Source organism: Chlamydotis macqueenii, chromosome 2, assembly GCF_036417535.1.
Source record: "Chlamydotis macqueenii isolate bChlMac1 chromosome 2, bChlMac1.mat, whole genome shotgun sequence".
NCBI lineage: Eukaryota > Metazoa > Chordata > Aves > Otidiformes > Otididae > Chlamydotis > Chlamydotis macqueenii.
Window position 1 is genome coordinate 132,936,472 of NC_141557.1, and position 18,252 is coordinate 132,954,723.

Consider the following 18,252-nt stretch of genomic DNA (forward strand, 5'->3'; position numbering starts at 1 on the left):
CACCATGACCTTAAATCTATAAGCACCCCCAAAGAACCGCTAGAAAGCAAAGCAAACTTCTGCTGTTTCAACCACAAGAGGAACATCCATACGTTGTCCTCAGCACAGTGAGGAAATGTGGTTTTATTTTAGAAAGCAAAACAAACAAAACTCTTCAGCCAAAAAGGCTGGAATTAAAAAGCTGAAATTAGGCATTTAAGCATCCCTTAGTGAGAATTGTTTTGGCAAATCATCATTTAAATTACACTGCAGATATTAGGATTTCTGGCAACTAATTTACTGTGTAAATCTAACAGTATTTCGTAAAGATCTCTTCATTAAAACCCTGACTACTTTTTTTTTTTTTAAATACTGCAGGATTAGGCTTTAAGGAGCGCGGGAACAGAAGCTAAGGTATCTCCATACTCACTGCTAACTTGAAGGTAAAATCTGGCAGTGACTTTGCTGCATACAATGTGCTAGAAATCTCATTGTCACAGCACAGCTTCGGATCACACCTGAACTGAAGTCTCTGGATAAGAGCACCCTCTCCCCCATGGAACATCTGAGGGAGTATGATCCACTCTGTAAGCCTTCTATGCAGCTTGGACAAAACAATCTGATAGTATTTTAAACCTTAGTTGTAAACTGGAGAACTGAAAGCAGCTCTTGCCAATCCATTTGAAACCAGCTGAATCATAAGCCCTGGAAAATGAAGAATATATTTGTTTTTCAATTTAGCCCTAAGTAAACTACAGTAATACTGAAAAAAAAGCCTCTAGGAAATCCCATTTAGATCGTTACATTAAGTGGATATCCAACTGCCCTCATAAGGCAAAAAACACCAAAAGTAATATTGGAACAGAAACTCTGATGTTGCTTTCTTAAATGCATGTATTATGACTGACACTTTTTTCATAGAACGGTTTGGGTTGGAAGTGACCTTTAAAGGTCATCTAGTCCAACCCCCCTGCAAGGGACATCTTCAACCAGACCAGGCTGCTCAGAGCCCCATCCAACCTGACCTTGAACACTTCCAGTGATGGGGCACCCATAACTTATCCGGGCAACCTATTCCAGTGTCTCACCAACCTCATCACTTTTCCTTTTGTCCAACCTAAACCGACCTTCTTACAGCTTAAAACCATTGTCCCTTGTCCTGTCACTACAGACCCTGGCAAAAATCCTTCCACCTTTCTTATAAGCCCCTTTTAAGTACTGAAAGGCTATAATAAGGTTTCTCCAGAGCCTTCTCTCCAGGCTGAACAAGCCCAACCCTCTCAGCCTGTCCTCATAGGAGGGGTGCTCCAGCCCTTCAACCATTTTCGTGGCCCTCCTCCGGACCCACTCTGCCTTTCTTGTACTGGGGACTCCAGAGTTGGATGGAGTACTCCAGGTGGGGTCTCATAAGAGCAGATTAGAGAGTATTATATTTATTTTTAAGTTCACAAATTTATCTGAAAGACAAGCTTGCTGGGTGTCATGATTTAACCTCAGCCAGCAACTAAGTACCCTACAACCACACACCCCGTCCCAGGTGGGATGGGAGAGAGAATCTGAAAGAAAGGAAAACTCATGGGTTGAGATAAAGACAGTTTACTAACACAGCAAAGAAAAATATAATAGTAATTATATATATATAAAACGATTATAATAATAATACTCATTGAATATAGTATATTCCAAACCTCATTTTATTTCTGTATACTGAATAGCTTCTAATTAAAAGTATCTCAGCTGTGCAGAGAACATGAAATATACTTGTATATATATATTTGCATATATATTGTCTTAGTAATAAAGAACAATGTAATATTGTGAACTAAGTACATTTTTAAAAGATGCAAATAACAATTAACCAAATACACATAGCACTTAATCAGTAAAATACCACGGTGAAAACAATCTGTCTCTTATAATTACATTTTTCAAGTAGGATCATGCAGATCTCAAAAAAAAAAAAAAAAAAAAAAATCACAGGAATAGGATTAGTATGCTGTGCATAATATCCAGCAGGTTTTCCTGAACTGCACTTTAATATCGAAACTTCTTTGCTGACTAGAAATCTCTTTACATTGTTGTTAACGCTATCTGCAGCTTTTATATATTTGAAGATGGATATTTCTTAGACTTATCATCGAGATGCAGTAAGTGAACTGTTCTTCAAACTCATTAAAGTGCATAATTATTTAGAATACTTTTTAAAATTACATCAGTTACCAATGCCTTACTACACGCTGCTAAATCAAACTTAGCAATACTGTTCATAAAACAAATTTAATTTTTTTCAATTAACCTGCTATGTCCTACAACAGATACTGCACTATGAAAGACAGGTGATTTTTTTAGCAAATTATGGCTATACTTGCCCCTTATCAGAACAGTGAAAGGTCATACTCTATTTTGTTTGAGTCTGATTTTTTTGTTATTATAAACAGCAACACACATAACTAAAGTTTAAAACTGTGCTTCTTTTTCCTGTGACTTTATGCAATTATGCTTAGGAGGAATAGTATAAAACAATAGAGTACATCTGGGGAGGGCAAGGACATCACAGCTGTATCAAAAAATTAAGCATCTACAGCTGCTTCTAGATTCTTTTTTTGAAACTTCATCAATCAACTGCCCATTTAACCTACTAGAAAGCATTGAAGTCATATTGCTAGCATGCTATAATGCTGCCCAAACCACCAAAGCTTAGCCAGCACACCTTACAAATGTACAATCTGCCGCACTGGTTGACTCCATACCAACTTCTTTGTGTTTGCAGTAAAAGGAAGGATTTCCAGTTATCTTCACATTTTGACTGGACACACAGTGAAGAAACTGCAAAACAAGACTTCCATAAAGAATTTCAAATGCAGCTTTGAAAATATGCTGTTGACTAGCCAGAAGGATCATTTACTAAACAATGCTGAGCTAAGAATTTACTTCGTAACACAAACTAGCACATAATCTGGTCACAATAAAGCCACTTATTTTTCTTGAATTTAAATAACTTCTATCCATCATTTAAAATATCAAGTATTTATATATATATATATATATATATGTATATATCTTTCTTTCAATTATTATTTTATAGCAAAAAATTAGAACATTGCAATGGTATCAATACAAGTTTAATAAAACATGAAGCTTTCAGGGAAGTGGAAAGAAAGAACAGATGAAACTAAAGAGGTGAAAATAACAGTACCGATGAAAGTTCAGTGACGTTCTGCTTTAAGAAATAAAAGGAGAGCCAAGTCTTACTGCAATTTCTTCACCAGTAACAGGAAACAAATTCAGATCACTTATGCTTCTCTAGGTACTTACACTACTCTATGTAATATAGGGAAAGAGATTAAATAAACCAGGAACCCATAAGCGATTCCTACAATGCCTTGAACGTCTATGTCCAGGGCTTTTCACGTTCCTCCCAGCTACCCCTAATTCTTACATACTTCTCCCCTGTGCCTGCACCAGTTCCTAGATCATCCCAAGGAGCATGCAAACACCAGGTCACCTGCTGGTGTGAGCATACCAAAACTCACAGCTTCCAGAACAACCAAAATGTCTAACCTTTCAGTGCAATTCTGAATAGAAATCATCTGCTCTCTTAATGAGATGAAATGGGTGAACCTACTGCACAGATGACATCAAAAAGAAAATCATACCAGATAAGCACACACAGTCCTAAGAATGGTCCATGGTGTTTTGAGTTCAGCATCTGCCTGTACAGCTAGATTGCCTAGAAGTGATTGCCATCACTTCTCTGAGCAATTGCATGTCTGTGCCCTTGCATTTTAGGTTGCTGTACGGGGTTGCCATGCTGAAATGGGATGCTGGTAATCCCACACAACAGCACTGTCTTACCTTCAGCTTGACAGTTTTTCCATTTATCACCACTCAGCCTTCCCAGGCTCTTTTTTCCAGGCTCCTGGAGGACAGGATGCTGTTTCAATAGTCATATTTAAGAGAGTAATTGGGATCTCCCACAGCAGCAACGGATGCAAATATCCTGTTGATAACAATAACCACTAGGAAGGATTTCAGTTCCTGTTTAACCTTTACATTATGGTTCCACGCACCTTCTTCCAGATATCTCATGTGCAGCCGATCAAGAGCAGGCAGCTGGCATTCACTTGCTTTTCTCCATGATACTGGTAGTCCCAAGTAGTTTGAATTTTGGGATTCCACTCTGACAGCCAGTCGTTCAAGGTGTATCACATATGCCTACCACTCACAGACCTCCATCAATGTCAAAGCAATGACTTGCTGACCCAGAGCAACCTGAAGGAGCGAGTTCCAGAAGACAAATGCAGCCCACTGCTCTTTGAGCACTGCAGTCTCCCTCACGGAGATTCCCTCTCCTCCTCATGGAGCTGTGCAAAATTTTACTGAACTATAATTACATCCTCCAAAGGGGCAGCATGCATCATTTATCTGCTGTTCACCAACAACATTCAAATTCCTGTCTACTTCATTTCTGAGCACATTGCTTCAACACGACATGAATTTTACAAAATCCCGTCACGCAAGCACTTCTGCCATACATAAGCAAAGCAGGTCAGCCAACAGACCCAGCTGGGCCAAGCCCAAGTCAGAAGAATCAAGTTTTGGTGCCTCAGCCAGAGCATTCACGGGCTAAAACTGCTCCTTTGCAAAGGTCTCAAGGAGAAACGAGCTCATTCCCACTACAGCGCAAACCAGCATTTCCAGCAGATCCAGCTGAAAGGATACTGAGAAGCCTGTGATACAGTTCTTATTTAGCACAAACCTGAAAGCACCAGGATGTGTTCACAACGCAGCAGGAGTGGATATAACCCAAGTTTCTCAAATGCAGCTGTACAAGCTGACAAAGTAAGCCAGGAGAAACTTCCAGGTAAAGAAAACTCATTCCAGCTCCCACAAATCCCACAACTGGCAAGTCCTGCTCTCAGTTAGTCAGCAGTTTCCAGTAGTTGAATGCTGGCCAGAAGATAAGCTACATAAAAGAGTAACCTCTGTGCCTGGCATATAGGTTTTTTTAAATGCTGTCACATTTGTAATCAAACCAAAAATGTTTTAAAGTTATTTATTAACACTGGAAATGCACTCCATCCACACAAATATTACAGATGTCCTAAAAAATATCACACTATGCAAACTGCAAGTGAAAATTGCATACAATTAAGTATTTTTGTTCTCAAATAACTAACTTCAGTGAAATTATCTTCTAAATCTTAACTAAGGTGGGAAGATAGACCGGGAGAAATATTTCCCATCAACAGTTACATTTAAAATAATTCTGATTTTTTTTTTTAATGCTTGATTTCAAAACATCCAGTGTTACACATTGTTTGAAACTGAGATTACCAACATACTGCATAAGCAAGACAGACATGTACTTTATAAAGAATATCCGTGTAGCTTCAGAACAGAAGGGTAATACATTCCTTTAAAACTATCACTTTTGTGTTTTAGTTTTTAATCTCTCCTCTAAAACATAAATAGATGAGGTAACTCTTTATACCACCTATTAAAATAGTTTTTATTTTCTTCTCTTTATGAATATTGATATTTTATTTTTTAAAATAGAAATTAAAATACACAGACACTCTCCTCAAATTTCTGAATCCTTTCAGGAAAGAACTTCTGTGTGACTAAGCAAATTTAAAAACATATATGTTTCTGTAAGAATAATTTCTAATGTCTCTATTTCAGAAGTTAGTCATTATCATGTACTGATACAAACCAAGTCCCTCCCATCTGAACTTTAGGGAAAGTCAGTCGTGTTTCTTCTTAATAAATGCTTTTCCTTAACATACGTTTTTCAAGGAACTACATAGGAAATTCCACAAACTGCTGCTTTTCCTGCTACATCCAGAAACAAGCAATGCCCTCTGCTGTGCCGGGCGCGGAGGTTCACCCAAACCCGAGCGCAGCATCCCTGCTGCAAATCTCTGCTTTTCAACAGAGACTGTGCTTCTGCTCATGTCACTGATCTCTGACATGCACCTGACGGTTTGTTCCCCGATACTGTAAAGTAAAGCAGCACTAACAGAAGTTTTAACACGCTGTGCCACACATTGCAGCCCAGTGGCAAAGCTATCATAGTAATAACCCATTTCTACCTAAAAACACATTTGACAAACTTCACTATATTTTTTTAAAACCTTTTAAGACTATTTAGCTCACGGTACACAAAAATATGCAATTTATTCTTAATAGTTACTTCACTCTCACGTTTTACTTTTGTTCTTAGTTGGAAGCCCAGCTAAGAACATAGCTCAACAACCACCGCTCTACCCATATCAACAAAAGTCACCACGTCCTACCTAAAAGGCAAAGCAGCAAGGAGCAAGCTGCTTGCTGTAGACAAGGTTAAATATCATGTGGGTTTCATAGAACATTTTGCTTACTATGTTGCTAATTTTTTAATAATTTTAGTCAACATTTTAGTGCCTGCTCTGTAAGTTCCACTATTTCCCAAACAGTAACAACAGAACTGTAAACTCAAGGTGAAAAGTAAAACACAAAATCCTAAAAAATTACCAACACAGTGGAGAACATCACCAGGCAACTACGAAGCAAGGCCAGCAGTACACACTTGCTGCTGCGCCCAAAAAGACTTAAAAACCTACCGACAAAAGATATCATAATGCTTTTTGAATCATCTTAGACAAACACATATCAACACACCCATTTTCCTGCCATTTATCTAAAATAAGCCCCTGCCTACCAAACATCATAGCATTCATGCAGTTTCAAAAATGATGGAAAATCGGCTGACATAGGAAATCAGTGCAGAAACATCATCAGATCACTGTATTTTTTTTCCTAAAGAAATAGAAACACTGAGGACCCAAATAACATCTCTGTACTCACTGGGTGTAAGTACACGAGAAGCCAGACAGCGCTTTGTACCTGTCTATTTGCCAGCAGAGATAAGGAACACAAGCTTTCCTCTGGCTGTGGCTCAGGTAAGGGATGAGCAAGACCACATTCCCACTTCTTGGAAAAGTAGATCCTGCAGATGCCCGGCACCCAGAAAAGGAGACTGCAGCCAGAGCCACCGCATCCTCTCCTGAGGAGAGTGTGTTACTCCCCTCAGAGGACTTCCTTAAGAGGTCTTCTAATGCTTTGAGTTTTTCTAGCAGCATCCAGTACATCCTCCCATGAGTATTAGCCAGCCCTACGCCACATTAGCATCAGGGTTGCTCCCGGCTGTAGAAAGTTTTTATTTACCAAATAACACACTTCCTAGCAGTCAAAAATCAGTTAAAATTGGTGAAAAGGTGATTTCCAGAAAACTACATGAACCAACAGATTACACGGCAAGCCAGACCCCTTTCATTTCCCTTTTGTTTCAGTATCTCATCTTCCACTGCTAACTCATTCTCACCAAAACTTACTCCCTCTCCTGCAGGCTCTTAAAAGACCAAACTGTGAATAATCATCAATCACACTTGGGCTCACCAAGTGCTTTGCTAACTGGGCTAAGAACAGCATGAAAGCAGACTCCTGACAATCTTACTCCATCTCATTGTCAGGCTTTTAACATCACTATGACACTGCAAAGCAAGCTACTAGTCGTTGTCTTGTTCAAGTGAGAAAGTATTTCAGCAGAGCGTAGAGAAATGCAGAGTTTTAGTCCAGCTCTCTATTTTACATTATTTGATTTCTGTACTGTGTTATATACATTTGTTTATGCAACTCCACTTGGAAACTATGGTCTGAATGCTATGAAACATTTGAGTTAGTTAAGAACCTTTTAAAGGCTTGATGACTATTTATTTATAGACAGAAACAGAAAAGAGTAAGTTCCTAGCTTCTTACTTCAACAGAAAGGATTAAAAAAAAAAAAAAAAAGGAGAAAAAAAAAAAAGTAATCCCTCAATTCCCCAAAGGAGTGTTCTTCTACAGTGAGATCAACTGAATCCCTTCCTAAACTCTCCTATGGACATCCCCCTTGGACACCACCTGAGCCAGCATCCTGGGTCAGACAGACCTTTGACCTTTGCATAGCCAGCCTTGCTAGTGGATATTCAGTAGAAAACAGTGTTACAGATTATGTAGTAATTTGGGATATCAAGCCCCAAATTCAGTGACAGAGGCATTTCTAGTTCTACACTACCAGTACTAAACCAGTCCTGTAATACTAATCCACAATGTTAATTTTTATACCCTACCAGGCACACTCAATCTCAGCCTCTGATGCGGTCCAACAGAACTGGAAAAGTTAGAAAAAGAGGAGTAACAAGGATGAAGAACAGCACAGAGGGAAAATCAGAGATCAGGGTTTTCAGCCTGGAATAGATATTCTGGGATATGTTAGTACACACACACTGCTTTTTTCTGTTTCCCTACACGTCTGTTAATGGCCACTGTCACAACAGACACCGGGAAAATCAGCATGACAAAAATCAGTGCAACATGCAGAGAAAGCAATGGTTATTCACAAAATCTCTGCATCCATTTTAACCACTCGCATTCTTTCTCAGATCTCATTCACTCACATTCTCACACCCACAGACTCACAAGAAGCGTAACGCGAGGTGGTCTAGGCAGCACCACTTGGGTGCAACACCGAGGATGAAGGACACCAGTTATCAAGGCCTCTTCACACCTCTCACAGTATTCCTGTTTGGCAATGATGAACTACGTTTTGGACAAATCTTTTCTGCCCTTCAGGATCCTCAATCTTACTCCCAAGAACAGTACTTTTCCTCATTAATACACTGTTCTTTCAATCTCTCTCCTGCTGTTTCTTTTGACACCTTCACATGTATGTTTCCACATGTGTTTCATGCATATCAACCTTGGTATTTCTGCTACAAATCTCTAAAGCACTCGCCTAACAGTTCTTCAAACTGACCTTCTAAAATTGTTTTTAATTAAAGATTTTCCTCGTTCTCTCTGCCTGCCTGTAAAAGCTAGAAAGCAGCTCTGCCTACTGAGCCATACCTTGTATTGTACACACTCAAAGCTACTTGTACGCCTTCTGTATTAACTGGGCTTTGAGTGACCTGGTCTAGTGGAAAGTGGTCCTGCCCGTGGCAGTGGGGTTGGAAATAGATGATCTTCAAGGTCCCTTCCCACCTAAACCATTTTACGACTCTATGTTAAAGAGAAAAACGTAAGAATCGTCATTTCTGTAGAATATTTACTACGCTGGGTGAAGCAGTGAGAAGAAGGACAAACAGGTGAAAGCAGGCAGGCGAGCAGCCAGCAGGGCTGTGCACGAAGTCAGCAGAAGGCAAAGCGAAGCCCGCCACCGGCGACAGCCAAGAGGCAGAGGATGCCAGGCCAGCACCGCCCCAGGTACTGCCCCGGGCCGGGCCCCCCTGCCGCGCCCTCACCTGCCGGGGGCCGGTGGCCGCCGTACCGGTGCCCGGCCGCTCCTCCGTCCGCTGCGGGAGGGTCCTGGCATCCGCCGCTCCCGCTGGCGGGGCACCGCTGCACCGCCTTACCGCCGGCAGCCGCAGCCGCCACGGGCGGACCCCTGCCCGGGCGGCGACACTGCTCCAAGTCGGCGCCGCCATGACAGTCCGCGTGGAGGGCGGAGCGTGACCTCTGACCCCACGCCACGCCCGGGACACCGGTAAGTGGCGGCGCAAGCGCAGCGCGCTCGGCTGAGGCCGGGCGACCGCCATGTTGGCTGAGGGACGCTCTGGCGGCGGGACGGCCCAGCACGGCCTCGTTTTGCCGCCCCGAGGGGCCAGGCACCGCCCGGGCGCTCTTGCTGGAGCAGGGGATCGGGCTGAGCGCGGCGCCCGCTCTCCTCCGCCGATCTCCCGCTGAGGCGAGCCCGAGGGGGCCCGGGGAAGGCCGTCCCGGTCGCGGTTCGTCACGCCGGCGAAGGGGCGAGCAGCCACCCGCGGGGCAGGCGGGTGAGGGGAAGGAGCGAGCCGGGCGGCCGGAGGAGCCGGTCTGGCGGGCCGGGATGCGAGAGGGCAGCAGCCCTGCCCCAAGGCCCAGGAAACAGGTGCCGGCTGTGACATTAACGCAGAACCGCAGCAGGCAGCCTAAGGCTACTTGCCCTCACGGGGAGGGGACGGGCAGAGGAAGATGGAGCTGAAGCTTATGGGAGGTTGGAACATGGTACAGACCCACTGATGCAGCCACTTGGCCTTAAAAAAAAAAAAAAAAAAAAACAAAAAACTAAACCCCCAAAATGGGCTTTCTTCATAATCCAGAAAGCTCAGCTCTGAAGTAGATGATCCTTCTGTACCACAGTTAGATAAATTTAAAAAAGAAAACAAAAACAAACATACAACAAAAAAACATACAACCTGCCCTACATGGTACTCACCCTATAAAGGCAGAGCTCCACTCTGTGTCATTCAATTCTCCATTCCTTTGTTAAGATACAGCTGCTGGACTCTGAGGGTACATCTCAACCCCTTTTTGAGCTTCCCAATGTAATCAGGGCAGTTTAATTTTACATAAGCCACCAGAAGTCAACCTAGGCCTCATCTTCTCTAGAAACGCTCATCCACATCAAGCAGCTTTCCCCCTAGTACAGCAGTACATGTCAGCACTACTTTGAAACTAAACTCAAAGGACTGTTTCAATTAGAAATAAAAAATTCTTACGTATTTATATAATCCTCCATATTCACAGGACAATACATTCCTCACATACAGGTTTTTATTAAGCTTCTCACATGTAATTAAGCATATATACTACATCTGACATGCTAACAAGGTTGTCAGGAGCCAGCTTTTTTTTCTTCCCTCCAGACATCTGAGAGTTGAAGTTTCATGGATTTCACACAAATGTTTCAAAACGTGTTCCCAGTTCTAAGCACAGTGCTAAAACACTTGCCATACCGACCATGTGCCAGAAACATACAAAATACAAGAAATTTGAAGAGTACATCAGATAAAGAAACATGTAAGAGAACGGAGCTTGTAAGAGCGCTATGCTGCAGCAGGACATGGTGCACCTTCTCAAAACAGATTTCTGGGGTCTTAAACAGGAATAGATGTGCTAGTGGTACAGGCCTTTAACACACAAAAAAAAAAAAGATAAGACTGTGTAGCAGATGTTTTTGTTGGTCAGCCTACAAGGGAAACAACGTTAGCAGTTGAGAGCAATTCTCTTGCTGCCTAAAAAAGAACAACCTTCTTGCTCAGGCTTATTCTTTCAGTCCATGCTTTGTTAGTGTAAATGCGACAGCACCATGTGTGAATTACTCACAACTGATCAAGAGTTCAGAAGAGTGTATCCTACCACACTAACATAACGTACAAAAGCAAGACTGAAAATGTTACTGTAACTGAGCCAAACCAGCACTACTAAGCGTCTTGCTTCCATTTGCGATGGTCAGAAGTTTCCTAGGTGGATAATCCACAGACAAATCAGTAAGTTTTTGGATGTTATGCATTACCCTATCCACATGTGTTGTATGAGGAACACACTGGTAAGACAGTACATTCCCAGCCGTGTGTAATCCTGCTATGAAAAACTTGTTTAAAGCCTGCTGAAGCAGAAGTCCTTTCTTTAGCTGGGAGTGATCCTCCTGGTCCAGTGTCCCGTGCAGGCAACACTTAACTGAAATAATCACAAGGGAATGAAGTAACAAGCTTCAGTTTGGCAGCAGCAGTAGATTCATAATGATTTAAGTTGAGCAGTAGTTACAGATTCAAAAGAAATTATGTATCCACAGTATATATACAGTATAATTAACTTCTCAAAAGAGTTTTTTTTTCATTGCTATATTTTAAAGGTTGCCTTCAAATTACAGGTAAGTCCTTTAAATGCTTGAAAGGCATAAAAATTCCCACTCAAAACCCCAAACAATGTATTTTAGTTTCAAAAATATTTTGAACTCACAAACAAGCTTTGTATCAGTTAATCTGGTAAAACAGCTACGTGCTAAATAAAAGCACATCTGGTGGAAAGAGCGCAAAGAATGTTACAAGTGTGCTTAGTTTTTGCTTGCAGCATCTGGCAGTGGGTAGCAGGACAGAGGCAGGAATCTCAGTGGGTCTCCTCCTGTGTCTGTTCTGCAATAGTTTCTGTGGCACTGGCATTGGCAGCAGAGTTGAGAACTTCTCCAAAGTCTCCCCCAGCAGGTTTGCTTCCTCCAACTTTAGACTAGAACAGAGAGAGCGCCTCAACATAAAATTGCAGTTATTTGGCTTGTCAAACATGGTTAACTGGATAAAACTCAGAACACCTCTGCAGGAAAAAGTTTAGTAACTCTTCAGCAGAGCAGCTTTTCCAGGACTGGGTTATCTCCACAATTCTCTAAAGACAAGTCTTTAAGTATCATGCAGAAAACCATCACCAGCAGCAGATTAACATAACAGTCTCCCTTTGACTTAGAGATGCACAACAGATGAAGCTGCCCTAATTCCAGGGAGTCTGAAGGTTGACACACCCTCAGTTAAAAATGGATACAGGTATGCAGCCTTTCAAGCCATTTAGGCTTTGAAAGATTCAGAGTTAAAACTTGCTTCTGTATTGCTCAAGAAAGAACCTTGAACAGTTTTCTGTCTCAACAACAGTTCTTGAGATCTTTAATGGAGCATGGCAGCTATTTTACTTTCTCCTTTTCATTTCCCTCTACAGTACATACCCTGTGGGATGGCAGAAGTGTTAGCACCGATTAGTGTATAAGGGAATGCCTGGTTCCCCATGCTGTCGCTTGCATGCTTCTCATCTAACCCAGTGTGCCGCAAAAACAGTAAAATTTTGTCCAGTTACATGTACTGCTTATTTTTAAAGTTATTTTTTTTACCTTGAGAAGCTATTAATGGCTGTTTCTGGCACTTGAGGCTTTTGTAAGTAAATTTTAAATTAAGGTAAGAAGATCTTCCATATCTCATGCCATAATAAGAGAAACATCGCCAGGCTATACTCCTGTGTAGGATACAAGTCCTTAGGAGGGCATGGAAATAAAAGCCTGTACCATTTTGGATACACAGTAGGTATGTTATACTAACTGTTTGTGCAGGTTAGCTACCTGTTAGTCCTTCTAGTTAAAGGCAGCCTCCTGAAAGAGGTGCAGGAAGCCCATTTTTTATTTTCAGATCATTAGGCTTACTCTCACATTATGAGTCAGAGAAACCATTTTCACAGTACTTAAAAAGATGTCATCTAAGCACCTTCAACAGTTTACCAGTAACTAAAAAACAGGCTACCCAGAGTCCACTTCAGTCTTTTCTCCACATCCACAGCTCCACGATCACCAAGGCATTTTAGTAGTGCTTACCTTTAAGTTTTCAACTTTCTCCTCAAAGGATTTGAAAGTAGGAGAATTTCTAGGAAAATTTAAAAAAAAAAAAAAGAACGGCGGAATTAAAAACATGTCTGGTTAGTCTATAAATATCAGAAAACAAGCAGACAGTTGCTTTTTCCAATGTCAACATGAGTTTTGTTTGCTTGGGGCCCTTTCCTTGTTTTAAGGGTTGCCTAAAAATAGTTTAGATCTGGATCTCCTCAAGTACTACGAAACTAAAATTCAAACACACTCAAGTTGCAGCTCATTTGTATCTTTGGTAACTAAGGATTGCCAGGTGCAGTGATGGGATCCTTCATCCTAACATGGAAAGGAAAACTAGCAAGTATTTTAGGTTTAGCTTATTATTTCCCAGTGATTTCAAACAAGTTTCTGGCTTAAAGGATTCGTTCAGAAAAGCTTAGTCATCACTTCTGGTTAGCCTAGTACATTATTGCTGAAGAAAGCTTGTCATAGTTTTTTCACTTGTTATAGGAAAACTGTTTAATTTAATAGGCTATGTGTTCAATTAACAAAACATGGTTTGCAGTGGCATTTTCTGCTAACATGTTGAATTTATTGGAGACTCCCCCTTGCCTTTTAACTGCTGTGATTACAAATGTTAAGTTCTGCACAAGAAGAGCAGGACAGCTTGGGAATTTAAATGCTGAGGGCCAGTGTATTATTTATTAGGGTCAGAAGAGTGGCTTAGTGCTCCAACTAGCTGTCACTGCCATTGGCAAATTTGTGCAATAGCTTGAACACCTCTTATGGCTTTATGCAGGATGGAAAAATTCTTGCTTTCAATGGACCAGGGCTAAGGATTTGTAGCATACTCAGAAACCAATTAAAAAACCAGGAGTTTTCTTTTGGAAAAGAGGTCTTAAGCTTCCCTTCCCCCTTTGCTTGGTATTTGTGTAGGTCACCCACACTTAGCAGCACTCCCTCATTTGGGAAAGCACGCAGTGACATATATATCTATCTGTCTCAAACCAGACTCTCTCAGGAGATGGAGGGACACAGTGCCAAGCTAGGGGAGAAAAAAAGCAAGCGAGAGATTTTTGTGAAACCACAGTATTTTTTACTCACTCTTATTGTTCTAAAACAGATGCCAAGCTATTGCCTTTTTGACTTGGAATCATTTAGTAGCATTACATTTCTAATGGGCAGGGAAAAGTTGTTATAGTTCTCCAAACAGCACGAAAATGCACTTGGTCACATTCCACATGTGTGATAACCACCATCATTAAGAAGAAATAAAACAAATTTTATTATTATCCATTACAAAGTTGGGTGAGTTTTTCGGTTTTGTTTTAAATCTATGTTACTTGACTTAAGTTCAATTTAACTTGATTCCACACATGAAAATAAACAAACCCAACAGCTGGATTATGCATACATTACCTCATAATAGGCATGCTAATTGAATGTTGTATGGAGCGTATACTAAATGCCAGCATTAAGAAAAAAGAAAGCGAGAAGTTAGTTTAAGTGATAGACTGAGAAGAAATCAGCTTAGAGAGTTGACTTCTGGATACCATCTTTGGCAAACAGTCACACAATCTTATATAGCCTTATATTGTAACTGCTTGATTTTGCTTTTTTAAATTAGCCATGCACAGACACAAGCACAACAGAGCAAAAGCCGCAACAACTTTTTTCCTTTTTAGAATAATTCAAGTGCCATGCCTCTTAGTACGTATTCTGCTTAGCTGCAACAGCCTGTCTACTCGTTAAGTTTCTCAAGCAGTGAGACATGCTGCATTTACAGTCTTGACGATATCAAGTAGAAAGTGAACAAGAAGAGTTGTCTTAACAAACAACTAATCTTCCTACTGAAAGAACTATTCCTACATTCAGAAGGCTTCCATTTCAATTCAGTGTAAGATTTCCATACTCATCAATTATCATCAAATTATCTACTTGTCAATATAAATTATCAAGCAAGAGCAGTCATATCTATCTATATTCAAGGTCAAGTTTACCTTGGAGGCAGGGAGAAAGTCCTAGTCTTAACCTTGTTCAAAATTTATGGAGGATTTCTGTAATGTGCCAGTGTTGCTATACAGTTACTGTTTGTTTAGTGACAACACACACCTATTCCTAGAAGGTGACTGGATATAGATTAAGGAGCTCCCAAATAACTTAAAGACCACCTGGAAACTAATTAGTTCCATATTCTAGAAAATTCCTGTTTACTCTTGATACAAATTAGTCTTATATGTTAAATGATTTTTTTCAAATACCATAATAGTAAGTTAGAAAAAATGATTATCACAGTTTTTCATAACTGTATTTGGAATGTCGAATTTTGACTGGCCTTTATGATGTCTTTCAAGAGGATACTTTCCAGGCAATTGCTGGGGGTGGGAGGGTGGGAAACAAACCAAAAAACCCTCTCGCATTTGACGCATCTCCGAAAGTCCAATTAGTATTTCAGCACAATGGAAGATGTATTCATAGAAGAAAGAAGTTTCCGTGTTCATTGCAGAACAAGCTTTAAGAGATTCTTTTGGGAGGCTTATCAGTAGAATATAGTGACAGGAAAAAACTGCACATGTAAAAAGTTCCGCTAAGGTTGGGATCCCTTAAGGCAGATGTACAACCTAGGGTTGGTTTGTAGGTACAGTGTGCTGGGAATCAGATACGCAAAGGCCAGATGCTGTCCTGCCCCATGTTTCATCTCCTTCCCCAAACCCATTTCTGCTGTGTTTCATCTTCACGGATGGTATGATTTTCACAAGCTTTTCCAGAGCACATAGAGGCCTATTCTCTTCTGGAGTTTAGTTTATATTCCTCTCTCTGTGATGTGGATTACTGTAAGTTCTGGTCTTGCTATGTGCAAAGTTTTAGTACAGAACTAGGCTGGTACTGAATAGTTCTCTTTGTCCAGTTGTGCTCAGCCACTTCCCCTCATCCTGCAAGAAGTTTAAGGCCAAAGAGGGTGAAAAGTTACCTTCTTTTCCCTATATATTTTTTACAATCCGTAGACGTGCTCACACTGAAAAAACAACATCTGTATTGCAGTAACAGGCATCAGGGGAAGTTTAGTTTAATCTCAGAGATCATTTAATGGAAGAATTATTCATACATTCGTGAAGGATTTACTTGCTATTGTACAATACACTTACATGTACTCAGTATCCATTTTGTAAATGTCACCATAAAAGAGTGTACAGTTTTACCACAGAATTATCTGATTTGCAAGAGAACTGGATTACATAAGTGCAGTTGATTTTTTTTTTTTTTTAACATCAAATCACCTGTTCTTCAAGTAGTGCCAAGAAACATGATTAAGCCTTCAAGAGCTTTACAAAGAAGAGAACTTGTATTTCTTTTCACAAATGACAGAATGCCACATCAAAGCACTCATCAACTAGGCCATCAAGTCGGGCAGTTTGAAGAAGAGAAGCCCTTTTTTTACAATGCTTGCAAGCAAAGCCCCGGCTTTAAAAAAAGACAAAAAAGGCACACTAAGTTGCTCTCCAGCCTTCCATGTATTTTTTTATTGCATTAAAAAGGTTTCTTACCGTTTCTACGATTATTTTTATAGCTACTACACTGCCTCACATTTTGAAAATGCAGAAGGAGGTATGTCAGAGTCCTTGCCTGCAAAACATGAGCTCAAGAGTGCATATGCACCACTTATTTGCTTTTGTTAACAGTTAGGTTTCCAGCTGATATGCTTCTAAATGATGATATTTAGGATTCCATGATCATATCAGATTTCCAAAGCAAGTGAAGAAAGTTATTCTGCAATCTCAGAACAGGGCAAATAGCAGGACTTCTGCTCTATAATATGGATGCAGTGCAAGAGGAGCTAAGTGCAAAGTCATGATTGCTCAGGAAGTTTGCAGACCACTACATCTGCAAACTACTGCTACTGCTGTTTTGCACATAATACTGATGTTTTCATTTTCAGCATAACAGAAAGTAGAGGAAACAAACACAAAAAGTAAGCAATAATGCACTGACTTCACACTACGAGTTCTTTCTCTTCCTCTCTATTGCAGTACTTTCCAAGTTCACAGTCCCACCACCTGCCTTACTCCCTTTTGCAACTCCCTCTTCACTTTGCAGTGCAAGAATGAGGACTTGCACGTGATGTTTGGTGCATGGAGCATGTGGAAATAGTCCAACACAGAAGAAATCATTCAATTACAGCTGAGAAGTCCCTAAGCCAAAACAGCAGAAGAAAAGCAAGGCCACTATGAAGAAGCCACGTAAGAGTTTAAGAATAAAAATGCACTGGCATATTCAGTATTTGTTCAAGTATCAGACCCATCAATTCTCATTTCCAGGAAAGAACATGGCATCTAAAACCTTCTAAGGTTCAGACCTGTGCAGTCTTAAAAGTAGACACCACTTGAGTAGTCCCTCTGGGTCACTCTGGGACCTGAATTCACTGGTTAAATTCCTGATGAACTTGGTCCTCATAAAAGCCGAAAACTCAAAGGTTTTTAATCTCCTGCTTAAGTGCAACTCAGATCTTGAACAGCACTAATTCTTCCTTTTTTTTTTTTTTTTTTTTTTTTAACCCAGTTGCTCCTGAATTTCTAACTGTACCTTGAATTTCCATTGCCGTGATTCTCCCCAGGAAGCACACCAACAGCGCTGACTCCTCCGGCCCTGTTACATTTCCTCCCAGTGGCCCAGTTTCTGATAGAGTACTCAACACCCACCTAGTCACTAACTTGAGTAATTAGGACACTCTTCTTCTGAAGTATTAATTTCCCCTGAAGCCAGAAGAGAGCTATGAGTCTGTGCTTGTCCTTGTCAAGTGTAATAGTCTAATACCAGTAGAGGAACACCACAGCCTTAAAGAGGAAATATGAACTGTGATAAGTGAGCAGCCGAGCTCTGCATCCAAAAGGTATCAAGACATCTTCCAGGCTCCCTTTGTCTTACTCATGCTAAAGGGAAGGTATTACAGACAGGCTGCTACTCTTGAGCAAACCAAGCTCACTTCAGAGTCTGAGTTCTTATAGTGTCCTGTGCCGCTGCCGATCTCCTCCCCAGCCACTGCCCTGTGGCTACAGCTCCTAGTTAGTATTCTAGGGGCCAGATCCCTACATCTTGCA

General features: G+C 40.8%; 2 protein-coding genes across 5 annotated transcripts in view; both read right to left on the reverse strand.

Moving 5' to 3' along the window:
- The window catches only part of MRPS28 (mitochondrial ribosomal protein S28), an 81,610-nt gene extending 72,120 nt beyond the window's left edge, over positions 1–9,490 (reverse strand). Inside the window, exon 1 of the mRNA XM_086740954.1 lies at positions 9,303–9,490. Within this exon, the coding sequence (XP_086597080.1) occupies positions 9,303–9,485 (183 nt within the window). The 5' untranslated portion in view covers positions 9,486–9,490. The remainder of the gene's footprint in view (positions 1–9,302) is intronic.
- TPD52 (tumor protein D52) overlaps positions 7,491–18,252 on the reverse strand; it is a 41,324-nt gene continuing 30,562 nt past the window's right edge. For 2 of the 4 annotated variants that reach the window (XM_086740952.1, XM_010117109.2), the window contains exons 5-7: positions 14,576–14,617; positions 13,166–13,214; positions 10,572–12,045 (exon numbers count right to left, since the gene is read on the reverse strand). In XM_086740952.1, coding sequence (XP_086597078.1) covers positions 11,929–12,045; positions 13,166–13,214; positions 14,576–14,617 — 208 coding nt within the window. In that variant the 3' untranslated portion in view covers positions 10,572–11,928. Of the gene's footprint in view, positions 7,507–10,571; positions 12,046–13,165; positions 13,215–14,575; positions 14,618–18,252 lie in introns of those variants that run through there. The other 2 variants (XR_015257717.1, XM_010117258.2) reach the window with 2 other exon arrangements.